Here is a 12,019-nt window from a genome sequence, read left to right on the forward strand (position 1 = left end):
GGAGCTAGCGTGGATGACTGACCTTGTTGCCATTGAAAACCCAGGATAACTCGTCTGATCCAAGTTCGACGTCTGCGCGCACATTGGGCCGAGCCCAGCCAACTCGCATTTCCCCCGTGGTCACCGCCTCAAACTCAAAGTACCACTTGCCCTGGGTGATTGCGTACGACCTCTCCGCCCTGAAGATGCGCACCTTGTCCCCACGGCCATCTTCAAGGCCATGACCTGCTGCATTGACGGAGGGAGACTTTTGTTTTGGCTTTTGGTTTGGTTTGTTTTGTTTTGTTTATAATTTACCACTGTGAAGCTAAAGGCAAAATTACACTGGCAATCAAAATGTATTTGCTTCTATCTCATGGTGTACCATTTAATCTCAGGTGAACTTACTGCTCTCCTGGTCTGGAGGCTCGATGTTGTAGCCGTAGCCAATGAGAGTGCGGACAGCGTTGTTGACACTGTCTCGGTTCGTCTTCTTAGTTTTCTCGTCCAGCAAGACGTAGGGAACCAGACGAGGGTTACGCTTATTCAAGATGTCCTGCATAAAGAAACATTATCTTTAAACGAGTGAAGTGTTAAATTAAAGTTCATTATTTGGAACTAATAATGCTGGTGCAACCAACAGCAAAATGTCACTTGAATAGAGCAATGACGGTGATGTCATTTATGCCACCAAAAGTTCCCAGAAAGGACAGAATGTCACTAAACAGTAAAAAGAATAGATTAAAATTAAGTGGACATATTTACCTGCACAATACTGTAGGTCCATCCTTGCTTCACGCGGTCCCTGGCCCACACGTTGTGCCCGTTCTCCGCCAGCTTCTCCACCAGCTGGTTCTGGTTGGGGGTCAGTTTGACGTGGTTCAGGTCCAGCGGGGCGGGCTTGTATCCACTAGTCATCACGTAGCTGCAGGAGGAGAGGCGAGCACACGTTAAGGTAACAGAAGAAACGCAGTGCTGTGGTTATATGTAGTACCTACTACAGCTAAAGTGTGGTGTTGTCGTACGTCTTGGGCATCTTGATCTGCTTGAGGTTCTCCTCTGCTTTCTCATCACCCATACCCACATGACAGCCCAGGGCCAGGAGAGTCCTGTGGGACAACACAGATGAATCACGATCAGAATACTTTATTGTCACATCACCAGGGGGTTGGGATCCAGAACCGGACGAAATCCGAGGAACTGGATCAAACATACAAACCACCGTAACTCTGAGAGAATACCCCTATAGGAATCGTTAAAGGGAATCGTTAAGGAATTGGACCGTTAAGAGTGAATCATTAAGGAACCGGAATCGTTAAAATCCCAAAGTATCCCAACCCTACACATCACAGGTTTACAGGTGTAAAACAGTGAATGAAATTTGTTTTTGTGCAAGCTCCATCTTTTTGGTTATTTCCATAAGAGAAAGGGAAGAAGAAGAATAAGGGGGGGCAAGGGGGAAGAGGGATCAATAAAAAACAAACAAATTATCTACAGTACATATTTACACATGGTAGCGGATATCTATTCGGTGCTGTAAGTACCTGATGTAAGACATAAAGGTGCTTGAGCATAACAGCAGATACATACTGTACATGATATGCTATGGACGTTCGTTGCTTGCGAGAAAAAAAAAGCCCAAAAAACTGTGCGTTGTTCATGGGATTAAGCTGCAAAGTGTCAGTGATTGTCGACCGCATAGTCCACAGGTAACTGACACTGGTATAATCCGCAGGTAGGTCCAAGAGGAGGAGCAAAAGTCTAAGATCAGCCTGATGACAGGCGGTGATCATGCCTTGTTCAGCAGTCTGACGGTAGCCGGGTGGAAGCTGGTGTTGCCCTTGCCCTTTGGGCAAAGTTTCAGTCCAATATTTAAAAAGTTAAATATTTTAACATATTCATGGATTTACTTCCTTGGCCTCCTAGCAGCGTGCACAATAATGTTGGCGCTGATCGGTCCAGTGGTTTGTCTGTGGCCTAAATACTATGGGACAGAAGTCCTGAGCTGAGCGTGCTGTACTGTCAGTTGATTAACCCATTAAAACCGGGAACGCATCTGTGTATCCACTTTAACCATTATTTTATACTTTGGCTTTTCAGAAATAGCAGATATAGTACAAGCTCGTAGCTGTTTGTCATGACTGCTGCTGCGGTAAATTAAAAAAATCAAAGAAAATTCACCTTGTGAGTGCAGACTGTTCATATAGATTGTCTGTGGCCTAAAGCATTATCAAACTGGGGGTTCTTCAATTAAAAAGGTTGAGAATCACTGGCTTGCATTCTAAACCATTTCTCACACACTCACTTGAGGGTCTCTGCAGACATCTGGAGGTTGTAGTTCCTCTCTGGCTCAGGGAGGCTCAGGAAGTCCACCAGACAGGGATGAAGCTTCTTGTTGTCGTCCCTGAACTGTAAGAGAACATAAGGAAAAGGATAGGCTACTCATTCCAGCAACTGACAGTTTGAAACATTATCACTGCTGCCATACACAGACACACACGCACACGCACACACACGCACGCGCGCACTCCCATACAGACAGACAGACATACTGTATACATGCTGTTCTAGATCACACCGTAAAAAAAAGAAGAAGAACTGATTCATAAGCTTTGACTGAGTCCAGAGGTGTTACTAATCTACTCACCGTTCCATAAGTCCAGCCCTGCTCGATGCGTGTGACAGCCCACAGCTCGTGGATGTTCTCTGCCAACTTCTCCCGGATACGCTCCAAATGGGGCGGCAACACGATCTACGGTACAAAGCACAAACACACAGGTAGGTACGTCAACGAACAGGCAAACAGAAAATTGGAACTGCTGATTTAATGCTTATAATGCCACAGTAAAATCCTAAGTGTTCATTTAGCATTGACACCACACAGATGGACAATTTTTTTTACCCTAACAGATTTGTTATAGTTTCATCACTCTCACGGCTGAGCTGTGTCACTATAATACAGAGCTCTTGGTTTATACAACTCTAAATGTTGTAATGGGAGTTGCCGACAGATTCAGCTGCGGAGCTCTGAATCTGTCTTGAGAGATATAGCTGTGAATACTTTACTTTAGCATTTGATGTCCATGACATACACAACGGCCATTGTGTCAACAAAGCCTGCTGGCTTATCAGAGACCCTAGCCATCCCTCCCATGGACCGTTTCAGATGCTGCCATGCGGTGGCTACGCAGCTTACTTTATATGAATCAACCTGACTGTTTGCAGTGGTGGGAAAAATACTCAAATGTTTTTCTTAAGTAAAAGTATCAATACTGCAATGTAGAAGTACTCTGTTACAAGTAAAAGTCCGGAATTCAAAATGTACTTGAGTAAAAGTACAAAAGTAAAAAAAGTACTAAAATGTTTGAAAATAGCAGATCTACAAACGCGTTGCGAGCTTGTAGATCGGCTATTTTCAATTAGCCTTGGTATAAAATGTGGTTAAAAGTGGTTAATGTATGTTTTATAATGTAATAATTTATATCTGCAAAGTAACTAGTAACTAGAGTTTTCAAATAATTGTAGTGGAGTAAAAGTACAATATTTACCTCTGAGATGTAGTGGAGTAGAAGTAAAAGCATAGACAATTGGAAATACTCCAGTAAAGTAAAAGTACCTCAAAATTGTACTTAAGTACAGTACTTGAGTAAATGTACTAAATGTACCCACTGACTGTATGTTGTATTGTGGTTGATGGTTTTTACCTGAACCGTGTCCACAGGCAAGGGCGTGAAGGACGTGTGGGTCAGGGACTGGGTGGGACCCAGCAGGTTGCGGACGCCTTCGAAGTCGTGCTTGTACTCCTTGATGGGCTCGATTCGCATCCTGTCCTTGGGCAGCAGGGCCTCGTAGCACGGGGCGTAGCCAGGAGGGGGCAGGAACTTGAAGTCTCCGTGTCGGCCGCCCAGAAGGAAGCGAGCCCTGAGGGGTGAAGAACGCATTGTCAAGTCCACGACAAGATTGACCACAAGGGCACTTAGGTATGATATGATATCCTCGCTGTCGGGGCATAAACTTCATCGATTGACACTGTTGCACAAAAGTAGTGAAAATACAAAGCTCACAGCCCATCGCAATGTGATGCAACGTGCCCATAATGACATGCCCAAAATAAGGACACCAGGTTGTCTGTGGGTTTTATAAATATTTAACCAATGAAAAGTATTATGTATGACTAAATAATAACTAAATTGGATCCACTGGAACACAGGTAATTTTTTCCATTTACTGAAAAATAACGGGTTTTATTTTTTCATACAAGGTTTTCCGCCTGACAGCGACAATCTGACATGTACGATATACATATATCATCTGATCTATTTGGTGATTTACTGTGCAGCCACACTTTCTGGTATACGTGAAGCCCGTCGGCCCTTACTTGACTCCGGCAGAGAAGCTGATGACGGGGAAGAAGAGGCCGTCCACGTTGAAGTTTTCAAACATGCCCTGGACGGGATGACCGTTGATACGGAACGAGATGCTGGGCACGCTCAGATCCAGGCAGCAGCTCACCACGTCATCAGCGGCCAGGGAGTGTGCGCCAGGGGATGCCACCTGGCGAGGGACGGTGCCTGGAAGGGCGGTGGACGAAGAACATTTATGATTATTATTTCAGCCTTTAGTCAACCTATTCAATCCGGGGAACTTATCTGCGTTATTTTAGATTTTAGCTATAACCATTATTTTATACTTTGGCTATTCAAAAATAGCAGATATACAAGCGCGTAGCGCACCACCGAGTGACGCGCTACGAGCTTGTAGATCTGCTATTTTAGAAAAATCGCTTTGAAAATTTTATATTCAAAGATTTGCAAAAATGTTCATGATTTTTCAAAAACAGCAGATCTGCAAGCTCATAGTGCGGCACTTGGTGCTCAACGTATGAGCTTGTATATCTGCTATTTTTGAACAGCCAAAGAAATCGAAAATGACAGAGATGCGTTCCCGGTTTTAATGGGCTAATGATTAATCATATTTTTTTACAGCAACATTTATCACGTACACCAGTACAATCTTTTCTAGATCAGGGCCTACTTGAAAATCTCAAAAGCGTTCGCAACCCCGAACATAAGGGGTCAGATGGGCGGGCCGCATGCATTTTCAGAGCTGGAGTTTCTTTTTCTTTCTTTTCTTTTCTTTTTCCTTTATTTATTCAGGGAAGCCCATCGAGAGCAAGCTCTCTTTTTCAAGGACGCCCTAATAACAACATATAAAATACATATATAATGAGAAACATTGATTGATTGATTTTAATAATCAATCAATCGATTGTGTTCCAGCTTGGATCAATAGAACTAACATAGTATACTTTTAAGTTCCTATTTATCGGCATAACAATGAAAACTAATTCTTCAAGGTTTTAAAGGAAAAAAACAATTCTTTAAATCAAATTCAAATTAATGTCATATTATCATTAAAATCATTAAAATTTGGGAGCCCACTTGCAGTATCCTCACGGCCAACCAGCGGACCCCGACCCACAGTGTGGGCATCACTGCATCAGTTGTTGTGTCAATTCCCAGCTCCCCTTGTAACTTGCAATCCCCTTAGGACTTACCTGACCACAGATGGAGCCCATCGTAGCCGTAGGAGTAGAGGTCATCCCCCACACCGTTGCCCCCCCAGCCCTCTCCTCCTCCAGGGTAGGGGCTGTAGCCCTCGGTCAGAGCCCAGCCCACACGCAGGTGGGTGGCCTGCGCCGTGACGAAAGCCTCCACGTGGTCCACCATCACCTCAAAGTACCACTTCTTAAACTGCGTGGACCCTTCACACGTACCCAGGAAGATGTTGGGCCTCACACTGAAGGATGAAACAGAGAAAACGCTGTATCCCTCGCTTTGACATCATTTTCAACATTACTTCCGTGTTGTAGGGCAAACATTCGATTCGCAGCCATAACATTCTGAAATATTGCTGAAATTGTGCCGAAAATATCCATAAATGTGAAAACTACATACAACATGCTTCCTGTTTTTTTTGCCGTTACGCTCAATGGTTGTGACATTGTCCTTGTTCGCTGTGTTTATGGCAAAATAAAGCAAGCGATCTGGACTTCGCAATCAGGTTGAGATCAATGGTGGCCATAAAACATATGGGTTTGCCAGGCCGTGCATGTCTGTGAAATGCATCATGGGAATTGTAGGAACACCGAGAATGTTCTCTGCCAATATACAGTAGATTTTATCCTAAATATTGTTGCTCAGGATTCAGTGCCTGCATATCAGGGAAGACCAGGGCCTGCTGGATTCTGTTTTTCGACTAACTGTACTGCCCTGCTGCCCTCTAGTGCCCCAGCGACAGAAGTGCAAATACCTGGTTACGTAGTTCACGATGGCGGTCTGCAATAGAAGGTCGCGACCCGGAAGCAGATTTTCCGTGATGAGGTTCTGATTGGACCTCACAGCCACACCGTTACACACACAGAGAGAGCGCAGGACGTCCAACACCTAGGAGGAGAGAGAGAGAGACAGGAGGAAATTGTGTCTGACTGCCTGAACATTGAGACAGTATGACACCTTCAGTCTGATTTGGTGTCATACTGCCACAGTCAATCAGTGGTGGAAAGTAACTAAGTACATTTACTCAAGTACTGTGCTTAAGTACAATTTTGAGGTACTTTTACTTTACGAGTATTTCCAAATTTCAATACTTTTACTTCTACTCCACTACATCTCAGAGACAAATATTGTACTTTTACTCCACTACAATTATAAGAAAACTTTAGTTACTAGTTACTTTATAGATTTCGATTATTATTACAAAACCACTTACAAACAGTACATATACTTTGGCAATTTGAAAATAGCCGATCTACAAGCTCACAACGTGTCACAAGTGACGCGTTGTGAGTTTGTAGATCGGCTATTTTCAAAGGATTATTATGCATTTTACACATTTGAAAACTTGTGAAATGGGGACCTTCTGCATAATGAGTACTTTTACTTTTGGTACTTTAAGTACATTTTGATACCAATACTTTTGTACTTTTACTCCAGTAACATTTTGAATACCTTACTTTTACTTGTAACAGAGTGTTTTTACATTGCAGTATTGATACTTTTAATTTGAGTACTTTTTCCACCACTGGCCACAGTATGAAACACAGTATGACACCTTAAGCCTGATTTATACTTTGTCGTACAACTTACAAATTAAGCATTACAGTGGCACTGAAAACACATTCCTGGTATGAATTTTATACTTGGCATTGAAATGTTCCAGATTTTTATTGTGTGTCTGTCTGTCCTATGAAAAGACAAACCTTGTGGTTACGTCCATGTTTGTCCAGTAGAGAGATGATGGACTTGATGTGGTTTTCCTGGATGATGTTGAGGACTTCAGGACTCTCTATCAAGACACAGTACAGCACCTCCAGAATACCTGAACAGACCAACAACAATAATAATTCGTTATTTTAACCGTGTTGTTTAGTATGATCCATGCTGTCATGCTAGATTTGTTTTTAAAACGTGCTTCACAAATATTGAATTACCCATTGTTTATTTGTTAGTTAGTGACTTTTGGGATAAACTGGGTCTATGTCAAACGTCACAAAAATGTTGTAAATCGTTTTTCAGTTTCAATACTTTATTTCCATGTCAACACAGTTGTTAACATAAGATAAGTAAAAACAGTTATCACACTTACAAATTAAACATAGTGTGTTTTAGACAGCTAAGTTGTGCTAACTACCTGTAGGCTAATGTTTGCTCTACTGCTAAAAGTGCTTGTATGCATCAGAGTTCAGGTATCGTACAGCCTCAGGATATGTACTGTTCCTGAGGCAAGATGTCCTACATCTAAAACTGTAGAATCTCCTCCCAGAGGGGAGGGATTTGAAGACAGAGCTAGCAGGGTGAGAGATCGCATTCTGTGTTTTGCGTCTGATACGTGTGACACATGGAAGAGACACAGGGAAGGTCACAGACAAAGGATGACGATCTTAGAATCTGTGCGCACGACTCTTTCAACTGTCCCCTCAAGGGTTGAACCTTTTAAGCTGAAGCAGTTAGTCAAGCCTCTGGTGTTCATCTCCCACCTCAAAGTGTGCAGTGATTCTCAATGGACATGGACCCCCATTATTGTCTCAGCCAGGCCGCCTAGCGCCACCAGGAGGCATATGTTTTGCTATTACTCCAACAGATTTTGTCCAAACATCACGCAAATACTACACCTACACTCCCACAAATCAACATATTGTGTCTGTGCAATAACTTCATCAACATTAATCCCTCAACTTTTACAGATTTCACTCACTTTTATAATGACTGAATTCCGAACATTGCCCCACAATAACCTACTTGACCTGGCGGAGACCTGTGCTTCCAGTTTGATATGATTTTTATCTCTGGGACCCCAATCTACACCGCAAATGCCTTTAATGTAGTGTAATCTAGTGTTAATGAAAATTGCAATCTCTAAGATTTATGCCATACCCAGGATTCGAAGCCGGGTCTCTGCTGCGAGTGCCAAAATATCTACTGCTGAGTTTCTTTTCCCTTTTAGTTTTATTTAGCTATAATATCCCTGGTGGTACGTATGTAGTTACTGTGTGAACAAGTGAGTAGTAGGCGCACAGTACCTGAGGAGGCCTCCAGGCGGTCCAGCTTACTGACCAGCCAGTCCAGGTTGTCACAGAACAGAGCACAGTTGGACCGGTTCCCTCGGATCAGAGAGGCTGTTGGTTGGAGACACAGATTTGAATAATGATAATGACATGCTGGCAGCAGTACTGTATTCTAACTGTTGGAGAAGGAGGCACTGCATCTGCATAATGTCTGGATGTGCAATGTGCGGTCGCACTACAGTATAAAGTGATGGATTTACATCCATGCAGTTTGTCTGCACACCTGTGTTTCAAATGTAGCGAATATTGCCAATCTACAAGCTCACAACATGTCACATCGCGATGTGTTGTGAGCTGGTAGATCTGCTATTTTCACAATTTTTTTTGAACTTTTTGAAGATTTTTGAACATTGTGGCCTACGATGACATGCCCAAAATAGGGAACACCAGGCTGAAAGTGGTTAATACTTCATCTTGGGTAGTCTGCACATCAAGTCTTTGTATGAATCTGCACGTAATGAAATATAGTCAAGAATTGGGAAACGGCCTTCGAGATGCGAGTCGTGTCCAAGACAGATGGTGTGAGGACAGGTTTCTAGTTTCTTTTTAGACTTGGACAGCTGCACAGGGGACAGATAAGGGCGTCCTTACCAAGCAGCTCGTAGAGGAGGTTGACGATCTCCTTCCAGGACTCTCCGGATTCCTCGCCAGCGACCTCGGAGAAGTGGGCGGCCGTGTTGTAGACGTTCAGCCGGTCGACGCACTCCAGCACGATGGTGATCATGCCCTGACATCGACAAGGGAGAAGGAATGATCAGTTTGTGTAGTGCGTTCTGTGTGTGTGTGTGTGTGTGTGTGTGTGTGTGTGTGTGTGTGTGTGTGTGTGTGTGTGTGTGTGTGTGTGTGTGTGTGTGTGTGTGTGTGTGTGTGCGCGTGTAGATTAACCACTTAAACCCTATATACTTAGGGTTATAGGGTTAGGGTTATACCGGAATCCCCCAGGGGTCTATACCTCGTCCCCTCCTTTTCCCCCTCTACACCAAATCTCTTCACCGAAAATAGCAGATGTACATGCTTGCAAATCTGCTACATCATCGAATGTTTGCCTATTTTTGCTGAATACTGGCCTATATGGCATAGCAGCCATTTTGTGGTGCCACAGATAGAAAATCTATCCATTTTCCCCATAGAGATTTCTGAATTTTTTGTTTATTTATATGAATTATTTTAAGCCTGGAACCAAGCCATCCAGGCTCCTGGTGAATCATGACCATAAAACTATTGATTCTGTTTCAAAAAATATTTGAAAACCGCAAAATTATTAAATATAGTATATAACATAATTAAGTATTCAAATATTTTTTGACACAGAATCAAATGTTTAATGGTCATGATTCACCAGGAGCCTGGATGGCTTATTGGTTCCAGGCTTAAAATAATTCATATAAATATCTCTCGGAATGTGTGGGGAAAATGAATGGGTTTTGACAAAAATGGCCGCCACTCCCATGCCCTATAGGGTTTACGTGGTTAAATACAGGTGCAGGTGTAATAAATGAGGAATAGACAGGCCCCCCCAAAAAAAGGGTAAATAATCAATCTTTGAGTGAAGACATCTCACCTCCTCCTGGAAGAGGTTCTGCCGGTTGCGCAGCGAGCGCAGCTTGGTCTGCTTCTCCTCGTGCGCCAGCTCGTCCTCGGGAGGCAGGAAGTAGAAGACCAGGTCCTGCAGGGAGAGGATCATCCCGTCCAGAGGCAGCGCCACGGACCCCGGGCCCTTGTTCTTCCCTTGGAGAGCTTCCAGGCCCCTGGACACGAACACACACACACACACACACACACACACACACACACACACACACACACACACACACACACACACACACACACACACACACACACACACACACACACACACACACACACACACACACACAGCATGTACTGGGTGAGATGTGGTATTTTTTGGGGGATGGAGATGTATGCAATATAATTGATCGAAATAAATCGGCCATTTTCACATAGAAACTCTGTGGTGTAGATCAGTGTTTCTCAAACTTTTTCATGTCAAGGACCCCCAAATTAATATGGCCACAGACCCCCCCCCCCCATCTGAAAATGTTTTGTGCCAGGGACCCCCAAAAGAGAAGATTGGTGTAAAAGAAAATTCTTTGCTTTCAAGATTAAAAAATAAATAAATAAATGTACAAGCTTGCAGAGCGGCACGAAGTGACGCACTGTGAGCTTGTAGATCTGCTATTTTTTAATAGCCAGCGTATAAATGCGCAAAATTATTGCGATGCTGTATTAACAAATTTAGCTGGGAACCCCCCTGGATCACACACACACACACAAGGACCCCTGGGGGTCCCTGGACCCCACTTTGAGAAACACTGGGGTAGAACATTGCCACACATAAATGCTGTTGAACCGATTCATTGTTTTTGAATTATTAAACAATGGTGGTTCAAATCAACGTCAAATCAAGGAGGCAAACCACTAGTCTGCGCAGTGGTGGGAAGGAGCTTCACCATGTGCTCAAACCCACGGCACTATTCTTGAGCTTAGTATTCTTACTTATTGAACATCCTGAAGAGGCCGGTGGTGCTGTAGATCATACGGGCAGCCTGTGACTCCTCAATCTGGGAGCGGGTCACAGTCAGGGCATCGTCCATGTGGCCCTCCTGGTGCAGAATAGCCTGCATACACACATGAAACATACATGTCATACATACTGTTACTGATAAAAGCTTATACTGTGCAGTATACAGTGTCACGATTCAATAGAATGAAAGGAAATACCTTGAGGGAGACTTAAGGCCAGTCCACACCAATGCAAATCCTTGCAACATGCAACTACTTGCGACTACTTGCAACCATTATTCCCAATGGCTGTTGTAAGGAGTTGCATTGGTGTGGACTGGCCTTAAAACGGTTTTGTTGCAGCTTGTTGCATTGGTGCCGTCTGGCCTTTAGAGAGCAATATGGTCTTCCACATAATCACTTCTGGAATATCTTCAAATAAGACATTTACTGTTGACAAATTTAAGATCTCACCCCAATACGCAGTCATACATAATTTGACCTACTGAAAGCTATACCAACTATCTTTGGAACTGGGCTTGAGGCATCAAAATATTATTCAGTGATGACAACCAAAGGTCCAAGGCCCAGGCCTAAAATCAAAAAAGGGGATTTGGGAGGTTGACTTGAATCACACCTTTACTGATACTGAATGGAAAATGGTTCTCAACTCAAAGATGATGTCCCGTGAACTCAGAACCAGATTAGTACACCTGCGAGTGACAACTGCGAGCGAAACCACCGCACGGCGATGCTTACAGGCTGGCTATGTGATCAAAATATATATATATCGTCTCTGTCGGGTAGAAACCTCATGCTGTATGTTACATTTCAGGATTCAAATTCAAAAATCAGCAGATCCGCGAGCTCAAAACCCATCGCTTCACGGCA

The 12,019-nt window shown here is 43.4% G+C and overlaps 1 protein-coding gene across 1 annotated transcript in view; it reads right to left on the bottom strand.

Annotated features, from left to right (window-relative positions):
- ryr1b (ryanodine receptor 1b (skeletal)) overlaps positions 1-12,019 on the bottom strand; it is a 135,826-nt gene that overhangs the window by 87,795 nt on the left and 36,012 nt on the right. The window contains exons 12-26 of the mRNA XM_080429605.1: positions 11,123-11,244; positions 10,167-10,353; positions 9,197-9,332; positions 8,561-8,656; positions 7,241-7,359; positions 6,292-6,425; positions 5,537-5,778; positions 4,358-4,550; positions 3,684-3,900; positions 2,627-2,731; positions 2,285-2,388; positions 1,005-1,088; positions 745-904; positions 388-535; positions 23-228 (exon numbers count right to left, since the gene is read on the bottom strand). Coding sequence (XP_080285731.1) covers positions 23-228; positions 388-535; positions 745-904; positions 1,005-1,088; positions 2,285-2,388; positions 2,627-2,731; positions 3,684-3,900; positions 4,358-4,550; positions 5,537-5,778; positions 6,292-6,425; positions 7,241-7,359; positions 8,561-8,656; positions 9,197-9,332; positions 10,167-10,353; positions 11,123-11,244 — 2,253 coding nt within the window. The remainder of the gene's footprint in view (positions 1-22; positions 229-387; positions 536-744; positions 905-1,004; positions 1,089-2,284; positions 2,389-2,626; positions 2,732-3,683; positions 3,901-4,357; positions 4,551-5,536; positions 5,779-6,291; positions 6,426-7,240; positions 7,360-8,560; positions 8,657-9,196; positions 9,333-10,166; positions 10,354-11,122; positions 11,245-12,019) is intronic.

This window comes from Gymnoscopelus braueri, assembly GCF_963280865.1.
Source record: "Gymnoscopelus braueri genome assembly, chromosome: 5".
NCBI classification, from domain to species: Eukaryota; Metazoa; Chordata; class Actinopteri; order Myctophiformes; family Myctophidae; genus Gymnoscopelus; species Gymnoscopelus braueri.